The following is an 18,623-nucleotide window of genomic DNA, read 5'->3' as shown; positions in this document are numbered from 1 at the left end:
ACTCAGGAAGCCACCCTGAAGCCAGGGAAGCTTCAGGAGCTGAGCCAGCCTCTGCCTTCTTGAATCATGCAAGAACAGGGTGGTCTGGGCTCCTCAGGGAAGCAGACTCAAGTCCAGTCGGCTGTCCGGGGCTCCCGGGCTGCAGGGAGACTCTCCCCACACCCTCCTGCTGTGCCCTGGTCTGTTTGTGGCATGTTGGTCTCCAGCCTAGAAAGGGGTCCCCATGGGGCCTCTGAGGTCCTGCACCAGCCAGCAGAGAGCTGACCTTCTCCCCTGACCTCAGCCTCCTTCTCTCTATTGCAGAGGTTCCCAGTGCAGAGAACACTGTGCTCCCTGAAAACACAGGTCCCAGGGCCCCATCCCGTTCAGTTCTCAGCTGAAGTTCCGGGTTTGGAGAACTGACCAGTGGGCAGGTGGCCTCAGAGCCACAGTATGGGAACCACTTCTCTAGTCCAGCACCAAACCTCAGCTCAGGGCTCCCAGGCCCTCTCCTCCCCACAGGGGCACGGGGCTGTTCGCTGCGTGCTGATGGCACAGCCTGTCCTAGTACTCTACACACAATGTTTGTCACCCAGCAGCCCCTACATGTTTGGATCATGAAACAAAGAGGTTAAGTAACCAACCTCTCCCAGTGACCAGAGGAAGATATGGCTTTCAAACTCACACTTATCCAGAAAGCTTTGGCTCATTCCACTATTCCAGGGCTGGAAAGCAAATTTTTAGGTCGTTTGTGGAAGCCAGCTGTGTAGTAGCAGCTTCCTGGAGCACTGGATTGGAATCTCAGGTGGAAGGGGCTTGGCTGGAGGGGGTTCTGGAATGTGGAGCTCTGCCTGCACCTGTGCCCACTGTCCCATCCCCCAGGTGTCCCTCCCTCCCCTTTCTGTTACTTCTGGGTCAGTTCAGTTAGGACCTGAATCAGAGGAGAAATGCATTTTCAAATTCCTCCCTGGGAAACAATGCCGCCAGTTTCCTCTTCCTCCCTTCCTCTGGAGGGTGAATCTGTCCGGGGGCCTGGCCTTGAGAAGGGGCGTGGCAACTGAAAAGCAAATGGGATGTCGCTGGCACCTGAGCAATGACAGCTGACCTGGGCGCTGTCCTGAAGGGGGGACCAGAGGATGATATTCAGGACGGTCTGTGTGTGCTCTGTGTTTTTCAATGTGACCACACCATATGTCTGAGGGGCTGCCTCACGCAGACCTGATTGCTGTGACTTACCAAGGAGGCAACGGCATTTACTATGCGGTGTGGACCTGTTGCTTACAAGTCTTACCAGCCTTTCCTACATCTTTGCATTTGTGATGAATGAGGTAAAATGACCTATAAGAGTGGCCTCTATTTTATTCAGTCAACAAATATTTATAAAAATGCATCTGTAGGCACTGAGGATACAGCAGAAAATAAAACATTGTTCTTATGGAACTTACATTCTAGAGCAGAGAGGCGGACAGGAAGCAGAGGGGAGATTGTGCAAATGTAAGTGTGCACCGAGAGGCTGTGTGTGTGGGGGGGGGGGCTGTTTTAAGTGCAGTGTTCGGGGAAGGCATCTCTGAGGAGGCACCTCTGAATGGGAGAAAAAGCCACATAGGTAGGTGTTGGGGGTCAAGTGCACCAAGCAGAGAAACTGGCAGTGCAAAGGTCCTGAGGGTGAAGGCAGGCAGTGGCCAGATGGGCAGGCTGGTGGGGTTTCGCAGGGGCAATGAGCTCCACCTCTGCAGAGGTGCCCCTGGCATCTGAATGTAGAGCCCTGCTGGCTGCTGGTGGTTGGGGGGCTCAGCCTTTCCGCTACCTGGAGGCTCAGAGTCCCAAGAGGCTTTGTCCTGCTGGTGGTGTCCTGCAAATCTTCTCTAAGGAGAAGTCCTGAAGGGCCTTGAGGGCCAGGGTGAGAAGCTCAGGTGAACCTCCCGCAGTGGGAAGCTGGTCTTCGTAGATGGTCGACCACTGCGTGGAGGGTGAGCTGTAGAGCAACTGGAGGAGCCATGCGAGCAGCCACCAGAGCGGGCGTCGCAGCCGGACACAGGCGTAGCGGTGAGGGACCGAGAAGGCCTCTCAGGAAACATAAAGCGCTGTTTCCTGTGACATCTTTACAAGGTTTTTCCACCTCAGAATCAGCTGGTCCAGGAGAGGATTCTGTGGCACCAAATTACAGCAGAACTTGCTCTTTCACATGTCAGTCCTCATCCTCCTGTGCTCTGACCTTGCCGGTCCCTCTGCATTTCAAGTTGCTCATTGCCTGGGGAGGTAATCTATTTGATTTGGGCTTGTAAAAAGAGATAAAATTACATGTGCTTCTGGAATACCATTTTGTGATTTCTTTTTCTGAAAGGTCAATAGGAATTAGCCTGCACATATCATTTTACAAAACTAGCGGCCCATCCCTTGAACCACAGGGACCAAGTCTATGTTTGTTCTGCTGAAAGAGCAACGTTATGCAAACATCAGAATCCCTGGAAGAGACTGTAGGCGTTTATACACAATTTACTTGGGTATAAAAGTCTTGCAGATGCTTCCAGGTGCATCAGCTCTTCCACCACAAGAGCAGATCAGCTTCCAGGACATCACAGAATCCCTTTTGGCAGTCCTCTTCTCTCCCCAAAACCATTGCTTCTTTCTGTGCCACCCCCAAAGCAGCCCCCAGACTGCCCTCGGAATGTCCCCTCATGCAGAGATCCACAAAGCAATAGTGAAGCTCAACCCATTCTCTCCATTGTCCCTGGCTGAGCAACCCCACCGTCCACCTTCAGCAGAACCTTCTCTTCTGGGGGAGAAGCACCTTTGTCCTGGCTGAGCTGAAGGTGTCAGGAAGAGGAGAAGATGGTGACTGGTTTGGGCCATCCCACACTGGTGAACGGTCCTGCTGAGTGACACCTGCCTCTGCCATCAGGACACGGGTCCTCCCCACCAGAATCTTGTGCCCTGAGAGCTGGGGTAGATGTCAGAGGGACTAAGCCACAGCTTCCACCTGAGTGGGTGGAACCAGGTGTTCACCAACCCACATCCTGCCTTCCAATTTCTGGATAAAACTGAGGAAGAGAAACAGAAGGAGAAAGGACCACTCCCCCACCTCCCTAGGTTAAAGCTTCTTTAGTTTAAACCTATCACCATTGACATAAAGCAAGCTCCAGAATTAAAACAGCAGGAGGCCTTCTTTGCTGTAACCCCCTGGGGGGGGGGGGAGCTTTCCTCTCTAGGCCCAGCTGTGGCCTGTAAGAGCAGCCCACTTCACGCTGAGCACCCAGGGGGCACCAGGATTGTGTTGTTAGAAAGGAAAAAGCAACAGTTGTGCATCCAGAAATCTTGTCTTACCTACTAACTAGCCACACAAAATTTGGACAAGGTCATCTTCGTGGGTAAGAAAGAAGGAGTTCATGAGAAGTTTGTTCAGCCCCCAGGTTGCCCTGAGGCTGATTTGTAATTCCACCCAAGATCTTCATGGCTCCCCCAAAAGACTTGCAGACCTGGCCAAACCATCCCCCTTGCCCGCCAGCTCTGAGTGACAGTCCTCTTCACAGTCACTGGCGTTTCCTGTCTGCTCCTAGAGCACCATCCACTTCCTCTGTCCTTGCGCCCCCCTCTCTGGACGGCTCTTGAGTTCTGCTCAGGGTTGAGACCAGCAGTGTCATGGGCTTCTGTATTTTGACTCTCCTGAGCTGCGTGATGGACTTTGTAGATGCTCAGCAAAGGCTTGCTGTCAGACGAGCGGATGGGAGGGTGTAAGAAGAGTGAGCCCAGTCAGTTCTCAGCTCAAGAGTGGCTCTTTTCTTAGAGCCATGGATTCTGCCCTTGAGATCCTGGACTTCTTAGAATTAGAGGGGTGGAAGTGAGTGTCAGATATTGTAACAATAACTGTGAGACAGCACATGTCTAATGCCCTCTGGCTCTGCTGATGCCCTGGTTTTCCAAGACTTTAGAAATACTGCCATTTTACCCAGGCTTTGTGGCATGTCTTGAGTTCATAGAGAGCTAGTGCAGAATCCCTGGATGGAAGTTCCCAGACCCCCGGCTCCACAGCTTCAAGCCTCTTTAGCTCTTCCTGGGAAAAACCCCAACCCAGGAAGCCTGAGGCTGCTCTTGTTGGCATAAGCCTTGCTCCTTTCTCTCACCTGGAGCACGGCCTCACAATTAGAACTGCTAAAGACTGCAGGGAAGGGCCCCTGGGGCTGTCCAGCCTTGCTGGTGTGGCACTGGCCGGGGAGGGACTGGGCTGGCAGCAGAGGGGAGGCTCCTGCCTGATCCTGCTACTGGGGCTGGGATTCAAGGGGCTGTGACTGGTACAGGGGCAGGACTCGGGAGCAGCGGCCAGTGTCTGAGTCTTAGAAAGGTTGAGGAGGACTGTGCAGGAGCAATAGCAGCCTCCGGGGAAAGGAAAACCTCTTCCTCACTCAGCCCTCTGCCGAGTGCATGCTGGGGGGGTTACAATGGGGTTGCCTGGAAGGCACTGCCCCCAAAGTGTGGGGACCCCCACAGCAATGCCTAGGGACCACTGTGCACGGGGCAGAAGCTGGCATCTCCACTCTCCTCCCTGCCTGGCTCACCCATCCATTTTCTAAGCCCTGAGTGCACTGTGAGTGGCCAGTGCCAGGAGCTCAGCTGTTCATTTCCCACCCATCCATGAAGAGGCAGGTCTGCTGGAGCCGTCCTGGTCTGTCCTGGGCGGGGAGAGCCATGAGACTTCCAGACGAGAGCCCGGTCAGTGACAGCAGCAGCCTCTGTTCTGGCTCACTGTAGAGGACTTGTAAGCTTGAGTCCCCTGAGATTCTCTCCGCTGCTAAAGCGGACAGGAGCCCTGACCTCTCCTGCAGCCCAGCGGCCGCTCCCCCTCAGCCGGGCGGAGTGCCAGTCGCTCTTTGTGGTCGTTTTCTGAATCTGGAATAGAAACAGGACATTAAGACATAAAAAATGTCCATTCACATTAAAAGCACCATATGTGAAGACTAAGAAGTCCACCAGAAAGCAGGACCGACCCGGCTGTCCCTGGACACACGAGCACCTCGGTGGCTCACAGTGACGAGCTCCTGAGACACACACGAGTGGACGCTCCTCCAGGGCGTGACACTGTGACAACGATGCCTCACGATGTTGCGAGCTGGTGATTCCATTGAGATGACCGGCTGGAAATGAGGAGTCACAGAGTTGGAGAACAGAGTGGCTCTGCCAGGGGCAAGGGAGGGCCAGCGGGCCGTGAGAGGGGACGAGGGACCCTGAGGGCAGGCCCCGGTGGTGTGGATGTCACCCCTGGCTGGACGGGCCTCTGCACTCCTGCAGGGCTCACCACTGGTGGGAGACGTGAGGGGCGCTCTGGGGCCTCCAGGTGGAGGCTGGCTTAACGCAGCCAGCCAGCCAAACAGATGAGCCTCAAAGGCAGCTCTGCATGGGAGCCTCTCCAGGTCTTGAACCTGACTGCAGGAGGCGGGGGACAGAGCTGCACTCAGGAGCATTGAGCGGGGAGATGGGACCCCTCCCCCATGCACAGCTCGGGGCTCCTGTTTCCCACTCCTTACAGGCCTCAGCAAGTTCCCCAAGCCCTTAGTGCCCTGCATTTGGCCCCTGGGTCTTTCTGCTAAAATCAATCTCTTCCTCCCATTATTCCTGCTCCACTTCTTTGAACCTTTCAGTTGTGGGGGCCAAGGATCCAGGGGTGGGCTGTGGAATTGAGGAGGTCCTTCAGAGTCAGGGGGTGGAGGCACTGCCCACTGGTCTCATGTGCTCTCTGTGGCCTCCTCTGTAAGCAGAGGGCTCACTGGACGGTCCAGAGCCAGAGCGGTGTGGGTGCCCAGCAAGACTCACCACAGAGACTCAGGGCCTCCTTGCAGAGGGGTCATTTCCCAGCCTGCTCCTGGTGGCTCCCTGGCCCCTCCCCATCCAGGCCTCCTTCTGCTGTCAGGTGTTTCTTCCTGGCCTGCTTGTAATTTCATAGCTTATTTATCTGATGTTTTAGTTTACACATTTTTTTAAGTTGACTTCCCTTTTATTTCCTGCTTATATATTTAATCATCTTCATTTAATTCATGTGATAGTTTATTAGTAATCTTATTTTCTAGATTAGCATGAGTTATACAGTTATTCCATATTATCTTACTGCAAATGACTCATGATCATTGAAAGCTCAGGGGGCACAGTTAGCAGCCAAATAAAATTGGACAGAAAGTGGCCGAAGCAAGCTTTATTGGAATTTGGCTCTCAGGCGAAATTCCCAGACCCCCGGGGTACAGCTCAAGTAGGGACCCAGAGAAAATCTCGCGTGGCCCCAGCTGCCCAGGGTTTTTATAGGCCGGAATGGGAGGGGGTCCTGCTGAGTAACTGGTGGATGTGAAGGGTCAGTGAAATTTTCTAGCCCACTTGATCGGTCACCTTGGCGGGCTGGCCTTTGTCTCAGCTGCTCTGCTCTGCCCCCTACAGTCGCCTAAATTCCGACCTAACAATCATGTTAATATTTTCTTATTTTTAGTTCTCTTTATCAGAAAGTAGGCCTCACCCCAGCATTCGTTAATCTCTAGTGTTTTTATCACAGCCTCAGTGTGAGGTTGGTCCTTGCCTGTGGTGCTGACAGGTTTGAACTGAGAAGGACAAAGACCGTTGTCTTAAAATCTATTATAATCGGGAATTGCTTCAAAGCGATCCAGTGGTGTGAGAGCAGTAGCAGGTCACTGGCTGGCGCTGCTGGCGCTGGGTGGCAGGTGCCTGGTGGTTCCGTGCAGTGTGTGATCAGGCAAATGCTTGGAGTGCCACCACAATGAAAGGAGTTAAAAGTAAAGAGAGCTTCCTCGAGGCAGGATGGTGGAGAAGGGCGAAGCTGCCTCCGCATTCCCAGAGAGTTCTAGGAGGGGAAGTCCCCCACCACCGCCAGTCACTTACTGGTCTGTCTGTCATCCTGCTGGTGGCCGGCCACCCCTCTGCGTTCACTGCCAGGTTTTACATTTCCTACCTTCCTCCTCTTTCCACACTCCCGTTCTCCAGGGAGATTACATGGCCCAGTGGGGTGTGTCCACACTAACCATCAGCACTTTTGCACCCCCAGCCCTTGAAATCTAAAATGTCGCAGATCCACATGCACCAAAGGTGCATCATTGAACACACAAAGTGTACATAATCCGGCCATTCCTGTCCCAAAGTCCCTCGGGTCTCTCAACTTCAAGTTCACACTGACGCTGCACGTCCTCCTCCCGGCCTGCTTTCCCACTGTCCCCACCCCCTGCGCTGCATTCGCTCCTCACTAGGACAGGGAACTTATTTCACTCACGGGCAACAAACGAGGCTTTCTTAGGTCTCCAAGCTTTAGACCACACAGCTCCTCAGACCTCAGGTTCCTCTGTCCCCCAGCCTCTGGGGACTCCAGTGACGTTTGCTGGGCCCTCAGGACAGATCCAAGTGCCACTCCTGTGAAGGGCTGCTCCAGGGCACTTTGCCAGCACTTTCTGGCCATGCCACCCTAGAAATCTGAACCCCTGTGACTGCTAGCACCCTCTGGTCCCTTCTAAGGACATGAGCTCTTGGCCTCTTTCAATCCCCCTGAACCCAATAGGGTTCTTGCATATAGTAGGTGTTTGGGTAGATTAGTGACCAAATGAGCACAGAACATGAGTGAGCACTGCGCTCCAGATGACGGCTCCCTCGGGAGGGTCTTTCCCCGTGGTCTGGGTTTCAGCCTCCTCCGCCTGCCTCAACCACCAGTCACCTGGCTCTAGCTGTGGTCCCCTGACCCTGCCTCTGCCTAGCGCTCCACCCAGACAGCTTTTCCCAGAGTGTGGCATGCAGCTGAGCCCTGCCATGCCAGGGGGCCTTGGCAGGGCAGCCCCTGGACACTGACACCCAAGGCGGCCCGCGTTTCACTCAGTGGTGTGTTGAAACATGGCTGGCTGCTGTCGCAAAGTACATACAGGACACTTAACGACACCAGGCTAAGAGCTGACCACCCTTCCAGCTGTCCAACCATGTCATGAGTTCGGAGTTTTAGTGTGATTAACATGAAAACTGACAGATGTGCCCCACTGATAGGGATCCTGAACTTTTCTGGAATTACACAGTAAACATCCAGCTATCCCGATCCAAAGCTCATCCTTCCAGGGAGAAACTCAACTTCAGAAATGTCAGTTCAACTGATTCCATTTTCTACCTCCTATTTTTACTTTTTGTTTTATAAAGTTTAATACTGTTCTTTTAGAGAACTGATTATATTTCATCAAATCTAATTTCACTAATGTGTAAAACACATCACTGTTTAATGTGCCATCGAGAACAACAGAAATTAGCTGTGCCTAGTTTGGTGGCAGAGTAGTTGCCTACCATGAGCCAGGCCTGGGTTGGTCACCACCACTGGGGGGAAAGGAACATAGTCAACTGTATTTGTCAGAGGCCACTGATCACAAGACACACCCTGATTTCAGAGATACTAAGATTAGGAGTATCTTAAAATTGGTGAAACACAGTATATGCATACCACAACTACTTTAGCACATGATACTTGCATTCCATTAATAGTAGTGTTAAAAGTCTCCTTTTTGAATGAATTTGATTTAAAAATGATTTAAAGAAAACCTTATCTAAGTAGGAGAGGTGGAATGTAACGAGAGGTAACCCCTGGAGGCGTTTCCCAGTGTTCATGGCTTGGCCTGGCTGCACTGGCTTTGTCCTGTCTCCTGATGCCCTGCACCAGCTGGAGCCATCCACCCCCAGCACTGTGCCGGGTTCCTCGGGGCAGGGGAGCGGGGTGGGTGGGCGGTCGCACCCAGACCAGGTTGAGCAGTGGGGCTTCAACTCCCAAAGCCGTTTCACAAGAAAGAATTCCTAGGAAAAGGACGCCTTCGAGGCTCTGCACTGTTTGGAGGTGCTCTGCTTAGGCAGCAACGTGTGCGGAGATTTCTGGTTTGTTTTGAATCCACTCTCCACGGCAGAAAGCGCACGGAGTCTCTGCAGTCGGTATTTACTTACCAACAACGGCTAACTGGACGCTGGGCATTCCATTTCTTGATTCTCAAACCAAACGATGGTTGACTTTATTTTTTATAATAGATTTGCCAGTGGAAAAAAAATTATGAGTAACTTGAGTAAAGTGTATTTTATTGGGAAAATACATGAAGGGGCTAATTTCCTACTTCCATTGTAAAAAAAAGTGAAGAGGGAATCATTTTAGATGGAGTCAGGAATCGCCGGCCCTGAGAGGATTTGTGTCCCTCCTATTTGCAGCTCCTGCCCTGCCTGGGCTAAGGCCTGGCACTGCAGGGTGCTGGGCAGCATTTCCTAGGGAGCCAGGAGCACACTCTGCTTCACAGGGCGCTCATTTTTCTTTCTTTCTTTCTTTCTTTGTTTTTTTTTTTTTTTTTTTTTTTTTTTTGAGACAGGGTCTTGCTAGGTCTCTTAGGGCCTCACTAAGTTGCTGCTGAGCCTAGCATTGAACTTGCAGTCCTCCTGCCTCAGCCTGCCAAGTCGCTGGGATTACAGGACAGGACACTCATACTTGACAAGAGCACCCTCTGCTTCACGGGATGCTCATTCTTGAAGGTAACAGAGCTGGAGGTCGCAAGTCCAGACTCCACAGATTGCACATCACCTGTTTCACAAACCTAATTTGAAGGTTTAATGCAGGTGTAATTGAGAAGATAAACTGAATACATATGCATATCCTAATAAAGGTATTCTTGGAGTCAGCAAATATTCACATCATATTAAGCACCAGTGAACCCAATACAGCCTAATAAAATGGAAAGATCTTATAACAGGAGATTACTTATAGGTTATTAGTTATTAGCATGATTTAAAAACATGATCAGAAACAATTAGCAACACCAACAGTATTGTACATGTCCACTCATTAGTGCTAATAATGCCAATCATGATCCTGCATAGAAGCATCAGTTGATAGCTAAACTTCTTCCACCTGTTCATCCTTATGGGCATTCTTGTTTATCAGATCACTGTGGATCAACTCTAAAAGAACTACTTCCTGAGACTCACAAGAATCACCAAGGCTTGAAGTTAATCCACAGAACAGCATTCTGTTCTATAATGTCATTACAGGAGATGAGTACCCAGTCCAGTACCCTTTCTCCACTCAGATGCACTGAAAGGTAGAGTCATCAGAATTCAGCATCTCACGTCAGGATCCCTAGAGGAGACTGAGATGGGGATTGGGTGCAGGTGTACTGGGAAGGCAACCTGCAAGGACAAGACAGTAGCAGATGGGAGGGAGGAAGGGCCAAGGGGAGTGACCTGGGGAAGGCAGAGGAACAGCTCTCCACAGAGACAGCTGGGACCGCTCCACCTGCAGCAGGATCTGCCTGGAGCGCCCACAGCACCGACCACACTTGGTGAGGGGGTCCGAGCCGGGCGGATGCGGGTACTCCCAAGTCTGCAGCATGAGCACCTGGACAGGCGGCTGTATGCACCCATAACACTCCCTCAGAACAGAAACCTTAAGATTATAGAATAAGAAAAGATTATTTTACAAGTACACCTTTCTTGAGCTTTTACTTTTCAGGTTAAAAATACTAACTCCTTGACGTATTTGCATAGGCTTATTTTCCATAAAAAAACATGTGCACTGTTTTTGAAAGTATTGCTCTCTCACCTTTTCCCTTGGTCTGCCTCCTGTGGAAAACAGACATGAACTGCTGGCATTATTCTAGTAACTGAAGACGCATCTGGTTACAGTCCCAACATTACATGAGCTTCTATGAAAAGCAGCCAAGCTCCCTGCTTGCCTGACGTCTGTCCTTCAGGGCAGAGGCCTCACTGGGGCCCAGCTAAGTCTCTTTTCCTTCTCTGTTGCTGCCCGGCCTCGGAGTCAAGAGAGTCTGCATTTCCATGGGGTTGCTTAAAAAAATAAAAAAGAATGTGCAACAGAGACTGTATGATCCACAAAGCTGAAAATAGTTACTATCAAGCTCTTCACAAATAAGTTGCCACTCTTCTTAGCTCACTGGGATCCCAAACTGCTTTGCAAACGTGTGCAGGCTCAGTGCATACCAAAAACTTCACATTAGCAGGTGATCTCCAGAACCAAAAAATGATTTGTTTTCTAAAAGGATTCATCACAGACTTTATATAAATTAATCCTAACTCTTCTGGACAATTATTTTTAATAGAATTCCTTAACCAATTTCATAATCATGCATCTTAAATAAAATAAATAAGCTTAATTTGTTCTGTTTCATAAAATAGTAACACCTACCTTATGATTTTTACAAAGAAATTGAAATATACAAATAGACACAAAGGCAAAAAACATCACCTGTGATCTCATCATCCACAGTTAACCACCATTAACATCCACCTACGTTTTTCTTTTTTTTTCAGACGTGTAACTATTTAATTTTTTGAAAACGTGAATCATGTAGTAAGCCTGATATTATCTCTTCTCTTCTCTGTGCTGCAACTTTGGAAGGTTGACATCTGTGCCATAGAAGGCCACATGACAGTCTGAGCATCTTCCTGCTGGTTCTGACGTTCTAGGTTGGAGTTAACTTGTGCCATTATAAACGCAGCACTGGGCACCTCCTATGTGAATCAGGATCCCTGTGGGCTCCTCAGCCAGGAGTTTGGGAAGTGGCGACTCTCCCTCTCCTCCACATCTTCCTTACAAACCGTGGATGTTGGGGCCCTTGGGCTGGAGGCTGGGCCTCCTCTCGCGCTGTCTCCAGGCCACGTCACTCTACCCACGGCTTCAACACCCCCATGCCTTGTCTCCAGCCCCAGAGCTCCCGTCTACGGACTCCACGTCAGATGGTCTGCTTGCCATAGCTGCTTGTCTTCCCTTTCCTCTCCCTTACCTAACCCTCCTCCCACTTAGGTCCCCTTCAGTGGTGGCTGCACCCCTCCACTAGGCTGCTTGTGTCTCCTTCTTACTGCCACCCCCAGCCACCAGGTCCTGTGGCTCTGCTTCCTAGATGTCTCCCCAGGACCCATCACAGCCTCTTCCTGGTATGGCTGCCTCCTAACAGGGCTGTCCCCACCAGTCCAGTGCCACATGGAGCAGGTCCCCAAGCACCAACCTGTGGCTCTTGGGATGAAGATCTTCATGGCGACCTCTCTCACCTCACCTGGTCTGACACTGCCACTCCCTCCTGCTCCATCCAGGGCCTCCTTCCTGTGGCCTGTGATGTCCCAGCTGCCAACTGGCTTCCCCAAGATATGGCTGCTCTCTCCACAGCACCCAAGCCCACTTTTGGGGTCCTTGAATCTAAATTGTTCTGTTTTCTCCCTGCAATGTCTGTTCCTCCACTAGAGTGAAGCTCCATTTGAGGCAAGTTTTGGGGGGCTGTTTCAACGCCACATCTCCCAGCAGGCAATAGGCACTCCTCGAACACCCGCAGAGCTGGGAACAGGTGGCGGGGCATAACCTTAGAGATTTTTAGGACATGTTATCAAAAAGCATTCCAGGGAGTTTGTAGCAACCAGTTTAGAAACCCAGCAGCAGAGTATGAGTGGTCCTTTGACCATGTGTGTCCTGATACTGTTACAGTTTCAGTCATTTCTAATACTTGGACAGGAAAACTGTCACCTCATTGTTATTAAAATTGTATTCTTTGACTACTAGTGAAGTTGGGCCATTTTTACTTTCTGAGAGCTCCTTATGTACTTTGTGATTTTTAAATTTGTCAGACTGCTTTGGTAGAATGTTTTTTATTGGGATATTCTGAAAGTTTATTTAGGTCGGTTATCTTTCTACTTAAAAAACAAGCCTAGTTAACCTCATTTCAAGATTTGGATAAGGGGACTCACTCCCACAAGGTTGATGTTTAGTGATTGCCTGGGCGGGGTGGGGGGGACTTCATGCCCATGGGAACACTTTTGGCATGAGCCAGGGCATTGTAGAGATGCCAGGCCCTGGTCCTGCCATGCCAAGATCCAAGGTGTTTCTAGTGTCAGTTTGCCAGCAGATGAGAACCCTGCCCAGGGGTCAGGAGCTAGAGCAGGGTTCTGGTGACAGCCGAGATAACGGGGGACAGCAGATGCCTGGTGTCTTGAATTCTAATGTGGAAGGCTCCGTGCCTGCACTGCAGCTCAGGAACCTGGCCCTGCACCCCTGCTGTCCACTTCTCACCTGTCTGACCTCTTCAGGCATCTGAGTCGTGGCCCATGAAATTCCAGCAGCTTCTGAGGTTGAGACAACGTCTACAGAGGCCAGCGGCCCTGACTGCAGGCCAGGTCTCCAGAGGGCCACCTCCACACCACACTGCCTCCATCACCTTGGGGCAAGGTCAGAGGTTATTTCCCCACATCACAACATTTCCAAAGTGATGCCAAGAAGGGACCAGGAGAGTCCTCACTTCACAGAGCAGCCTGCAAGATGCGCTTCTTAGACAAGAATTGCACACAGGAACACAAGGCCCAAGATTCCCAGGGCGGCTCTTTTTCACTGGGGTCTTGTGCTACTGCTAGGATACTTCTCCATTCTCCTGCCGTGGTGCACCCAGGCGCTCCCAGCTCCTCCCAAAAGCCCTTTTATGTAGTATATACCCACCAACGAAGCTCCAAAACAGACCAGGGGTGCTTACACACTTGCATTTTCAAGATCTGCTGGGAACTTCAGGAAAGTAGGTCATGGCAGAAAACTTCTGGAAGAAGAAAGGGCATTTGTGTCGTTGGATTTTTGTCCCTGCCATCCGTCTGAGGTCTGACTCTAGCAGGAAAAGAACAGCAGGTTCCTTACTGGTGGAGCCATATCACATCTGTGCATGTCGCGTGCTACACACATGACCACCCATGTGGATGGTGCCAGATGGTCCCTCTGGGCAGGTCCTGTTGTGGGGTTCACAGCAGAGGTTAGGTCTGGTGGCCCAATGCTGACGGCCTGCTCGGCACTCTGACTTTGCTGACATCCCAGTGCCTGGGGAGTACTTTGGGATCCTCACCTTAAACACATTCATGAGTTCCCTCAGCTGGGGAGTGTCCCTCTAGCTAGGTGTCCTGGTTTCAGGTTTGGGGAAGAAATCACTGGAGCCATCTCTTAATCGCCATTTTGCTTTTATTGAGGAAAACATAAGAAATAAATACAATCTCATAGTTTGTGACAGAATCAAAACCTTTAAGGCATGTATGTGTTTTTATTTTTTTTTAAGTTGGCAATGGACCTTTATATTTTTATATGCAGTGCTAAGAATGGAACCCAGTGCCTTGCACATGCTACACAAGCACTCTACCACTGAGCCACAACCCCAGCCCAGTGTGTTTTAAAGGGAATTGTGTCCATGAAAGTATAGCTCTATCCAAATGAAATAAAGAAGAAAATCAAATTAGGTGTACTTAGGTTCCATCTCCCAAATAGCTAGACACATAGACAAGTAAGGGAAGATGAAGCCATGGTAGCTGCAGAAATGAAGGATGCAGAATGCACGTACCTAACAGATAGACCATGGTTTGGGTGAACAGAGGGACCCAAGGTGCTTTTCAACAAGGATGGTGATGAAAAGATTCAGGGCCATTCTGATGCCGTATTTCCTAATTCCATCCACTTACAGAGACATCCAGTGGAGTCTTATAGTGTGCCAAACACCACGGCCATGCAGTCAGGCCTCTTTCATGGGAAGCGGTGGTCCTAGGCTGGGTCAGAGTCGGGGGATGGGGGAGGATGGGCTCCAGACATCCCGTATCCAGTTCACTCCAGCCACTCCGAGCATCTGTGTGTGGCATGACCTGCATGCAGTTCATGTAATAAAGATGAGATGCAAGCCCTCTGCCAGCCATGTCTTTATTACTCTAAATGCCACAGCGTAGGGGAGCTCAAAGTCAGGGCTGATGACTTCAGAATCAGGTTGGGAATTTTGCAAATAAATCTCTTCCTACCTATTCAAACTCCTATGACTCACACATTTAAAATCCTATAAACAGCACTGACACTGAGAAACGTGATCTTGTCCCTACTCTTTGAGCATGAGTCTGGACTGTTTCCTACTGAAGACCCAGTCTCACCATGACTTCCTTTTCATAGGATTTGTTTTGGGGGAACTTAATGCACATAGTTCATACAAAGTGAGGTTTCATCTTCTGGGGTTCTGGAGCCTTTCTGGACATGACCAACTCTCTTCTTTGCTGACACTTGCTGAGCTAGGTGGCCCTGGAGGAGGCAGAACATAGGCAAGCTGAGGAGGAAGGTGCCCTCAGTGCTTCCTCTCTACAGGTGTGAGCTGCCCAAGGGTGCAGGGCAGGTAGCTGAGACCCAGTCTGAGGTGCTGCCTCCTGACACCTTTTCTTGGTAAACATCTGTATGCAGCAGGGCCAGGGACACAAAGTGGAAGCTGCATGACTGCCCAGCTTCCAGTCCTGGCTCTGCCAGTTACTCTACGAGCTTTGTGACTTTGGCAAGTTACCTGATCTCGCCGTCCTTGGCCTTCTCACCCGCAATGGGGAGGATAATGGCTTCCTCATGGGATTTTTGAGAATTAAAAATGTTATTCCTAAACCCAGCAACAAACAACATAGCCCTGCCCTTGTGGAATTCAGAGCATCTTTTACTCTAACAGCCCTGACCCACTGATGGTTAGAAAATACACAGTGAGGTGTGAGCATATTCTGTTCTAAATACATTAGAATAGGATTTTATGATATAAGAATTTTATGAAACCTTTTTCAGATATGTGTATTTTTATACATATGAATGGCCTAGGTCTTAATGTAAGGTGTACTTCTTACCAGAGTCCAGTAGACCAGACCAGTGATTACTCAGTACCTTGACAGCTGAGTGCACTGGGTCCTGGGAAGGTCACCTGACCCAGGGGGTAACAGGAACCAGAGGAGCTGCCCAGCAGGAAGTGACATTTATGTTGAGGCTTTCTGGCTGAGTTAAAATTTGCCAAAGGAAACTGGAGGTGGTAGTGGGCAATAGTTCTCTGAAAGGTACCAGGAGCTCTGTGGGGTTTTAACAGAGCAAGGGAGAGGCAAAGCAGATTTGCAATGTTAGAAAGGCCACTCAGGCCACATGAGGAGAATGGTCAGGATCAGTGGATGTTCAAGAGGGACCCTGTTCCTGGTGATGGATGGGGAAGGCGCGGGAACAGAAGAGGTTTGGGATGACTCCCACTTGACTCATACCTCTGATGTCCAACTTGCAAAGGTTTCAGGGGTCAAATCTAAGTCTGGAAGCTCCAAGCCCTAAGTTGAGGAAATATTCCTGTAAACAGGAAGACAGGACCTTTCAATCACTTTGCAAATCATCTCTCCATCCTGCTGGACGGAGCTGCAGACTGTAGTGGGCCTAGGAGCTGGCAGGGCTTCCTGTTCCCAAGTGGGTGGGTTCTTGGCAGGAGATGGAAAGCTGGAAACAGAATAGAAAGTGGGCTAGCCAAGCACCTTGCAAGAGGAGAAGAGAAAAAGGGAAACCGGTTACTTGCCCATCTGATCTGGAATATCAGGTCAGATAATAATGTGAAAGTACAGATAATTCAAAGACATTTATATTTGGCTTTGAAATACCATGCATTTTTGGCAATCGATTTACCTTGCCAAATGTTTTTCTTAGGCCTTATTTTGCATTTCCTGAACACAACACGGACCATCTGGGCGGCAGGGGAACAAGCGGGTGCCCAAGAGGGAAAGTGGGTGGGAGATGGGGAGGTCTAAGGCATAAAAATGGAACTCTCCCTGTCACCCCAGTCCACCAATGCTTGCTGGTCTCCCTGTGTTCTGCCACAGAGCAGGCACTTTTCCTGATCTAAGTCTCACCAGGTCACAAGGGGCACCAAAGAACAGCTCTCTAGTTCCCAGCTGTCCATCCTCATCTCTGCAACCTCAGGGCCACCTCCACACCCAGGAGGCCACTGGGGCTCTGCAGCAACCTTGAAATGAAACCATATTTGGAGTACAAAGGCAAGCTGTTTACAGATGTTGGCGTCAATTATATTTTAAGTCACAATCAGCTGCTTTTTACAGAAGAGCTGGCCAGACCAGAGGGCCCCTGTTCCTGTTATTCATACCACTGCTTCTTCTAGACAAGCTACAAGGTCAGTTTTAGTTCTCCTGCTCAGGACTCAGGCCTACCTAAGAGGAAGCAGTCCTGCTTCATGGAGATCACACAGTCCCCAGGAGGGCACAGAAGAGGGGTCAGGGTGGCAGCCCCTCCCTGCTAAAGAATCCCAAGCATCCTCTGTCCCTCTTCTGCACTGTGCCTGGCCTGGGCAGAATTCACTGGCGTAATTAGTAACAGGCCCAAATCTGGAAGTCCAGGGTTTGGCTTTCCCAATCTGTGGTAGGGCTTAGTGCTCTTTTCATTATCACCACGGGGAGGAGGGCATTTCCTAGTTTCCAATTCTTGCAGGCAGATGGTTCGTTCCTCCACAGGAAATTCTTAGCCCTTAAAAGGCATTCTGTGACCAGCTAACTGCTGGTACCTTTCACTCCTTGAATCCTCCTCCTAAGGAGAGCTGCCAACCCCAGGCGGCCCGAGCATATTTGAAAAAACCCAGCACAGGTTTCTTGGATTTAATTTCCAGAGAAATTCAAGGAAGTGAAGCCATCGAATGTGGTGGGTGCACCGCACCGGACACGGCCTCGCCCTTCCTTCGAGGTCTTCTTGCCAGGAGGTGGGATAGGGGGTTTCTGGATGTCCCCAAACCCACCACCATGACACGCACCCCTCTTACACTTACCCCTCATTTCCCACAGGCACGCCTCGCCGAGCCACCTCAGCGGCGGCGGGAGGGGAGAGAAACGTGAGCCACAGCAACAGGTTCCACGCAGCCTGGGCTCGGGAGGGAACGCGGCGGTCAGGCCCGGCGCTGGGCGGCGCGGGGACAGGAAGCGGGAAGAGGGTGGAGGGGACGCTGGTGCCCGGCCGGCGAGCACGCGTCACTCGTGTTCCGCGCGGGCTCGTGAATTTGCGTGCGTGGGGAGGGAGGGCCTCCCCAGGTCACTCGGGGACTTCCGCGTGGACTAGGCGGCGCCAGGAGGCTTGGACCGGGTGGCGAGCGGCGCGGGAAGGCCCGGAGCGCGCGCAGGAGGCGCGAGTGTTGGAGGGTGGGCACACGGCACCCCTGGGCGTTGTCCTCACCCGCCGGAGGCCTGCGCCCGTCACGCCCCGGCCCGGGCCCGGGCTCCTCCGACTGCCCCAGGCCTCTGGCTCCAGCCGGCCGCGGAGGACGCGGGAGTCGACCGCGCGCCTGCTGCTCTGGGCATGCTCGGTGGCGGGACCCGCGCAGCCTCCGCGACTGAGCCGCGCCCGGGCCGGCGCACCTTGGGGAGCCGGGGCCAAGCTGCCCGGCGCGAGCAGAGCGCGCCGATCCCGACCCTGCGCTAACCGGAGGAGGGGCGGCGGCGGCACCTCGCCGCTCCTTAGAAAGTGCAGTCGGCCCTCGGCGGCCCCGGCTGGCGTCGCCGCGCGGCGGGCGGGGAAGGGGCGGGGCGGGGCGGGGCGGGGCGGGGGTGGTCTCGCCGCCCGCGAGGTGCGAAATCGGCGGCCGCCCGCCCCCTCGCGGCTCCCGCCCCCGGGGAGTCAGAATTCGGTGGGAAGCGTCCGGGCCTCCGAGGATCCCCGGGGCGGGGTGCTGGGGCCGCCCGGCGCAAAATGGTTAAAACAAAGTCGGCGCGCGCCCCGGGGCTCCTCGCGTGAAGTGTGCGCGCTGGCGGCCGGGCGCCTCTTTGCGAATCTGAGGGTTAGTGAACCGCGGGAAGTCTGGCTGTGCGCGGGAGCGGGGCGA

The 18,623-nt window shown here is 51.8% G+C and overlaps 1 protein-coding gene and 1 long non-coding RNA gene across 9 annotated transcripts in view; one reads left to right on the top strand and one right to left on the bottom strand.

The window, feature by feature from the left end:
- The window catches only part of LOC306638059 (schwannomin-interacting protein 1), a 595,209-nt gene that overhangs the window by 487,031 nt on the left and 89,555 nt on the right, over positions 1-18,623 (top strand). Inside the window, exons 1-2 of one of the 6 annotated variants that reach the window (XM_079101154.1) lie at positions 17,440-17,510; positions 17,593-17,656. The exons of 2 other annotated variants lie outside the window; for them this stretch is intronic. Coding sequence is in view for 1 of the 4 variants with exons in the window: in XM_079101153.1 (XP_078957279.1) it covers positions 17,448-17,510 (63 nt within the window). In the remaining 3 variants the exon portion in view is untranslated. Of the gene's footprint in view, positions 1-16,776; positions 17,511-17,592; positions 17,657-17,697; positions 18,579-18,623 lie in introns of those variants that run through there. 3 more of the 6 variants (XM_079101153.1, XM_079101151.1, XM_079101155.1) reach the window with 3 other exon arrangements.
- LOC306638061 lies at positions 10,391-17,713 on the bottom strand. 3 transcript variants are annotated; one of them, XR_013757346.1, is made up of 4 exons: positions 17,577-17,713; positions 13,646-16,281; positions 13,491-13,550; positions 10,391-10,405 (listed from the first exon to the last, which is right to left on the bottom strand). It is a non-coding gene; the product is annotated as an uncharacterized lncRNA (long non-coding RNA). The 3 variants fall into 3 exon arrangements; XR_013757345.1 differs by having other exon boundaries at positions 13,491-16,281; XR_013757347.1 differs by lacking the exon at positions 10,391-10,405 and having other exon boundaries at positions 13,446-13,550.

Source organism: Sciurus vulgaris (assembly GCF_902686455.1).
Source record: "Sciurus vulgaris genome assembly, chromosome: 10".
NCBI lineage: Eukaryota > Metazoa > Chordata > Mammalia > Rodentia > Sciuridae > Sciurus > Sciurus vulgaris.
The sequence above is the reverse complement of the archived record's forward strand: the minus strand, read 5'-3'. Positions and strand labels throughout refer to the sequence as shown.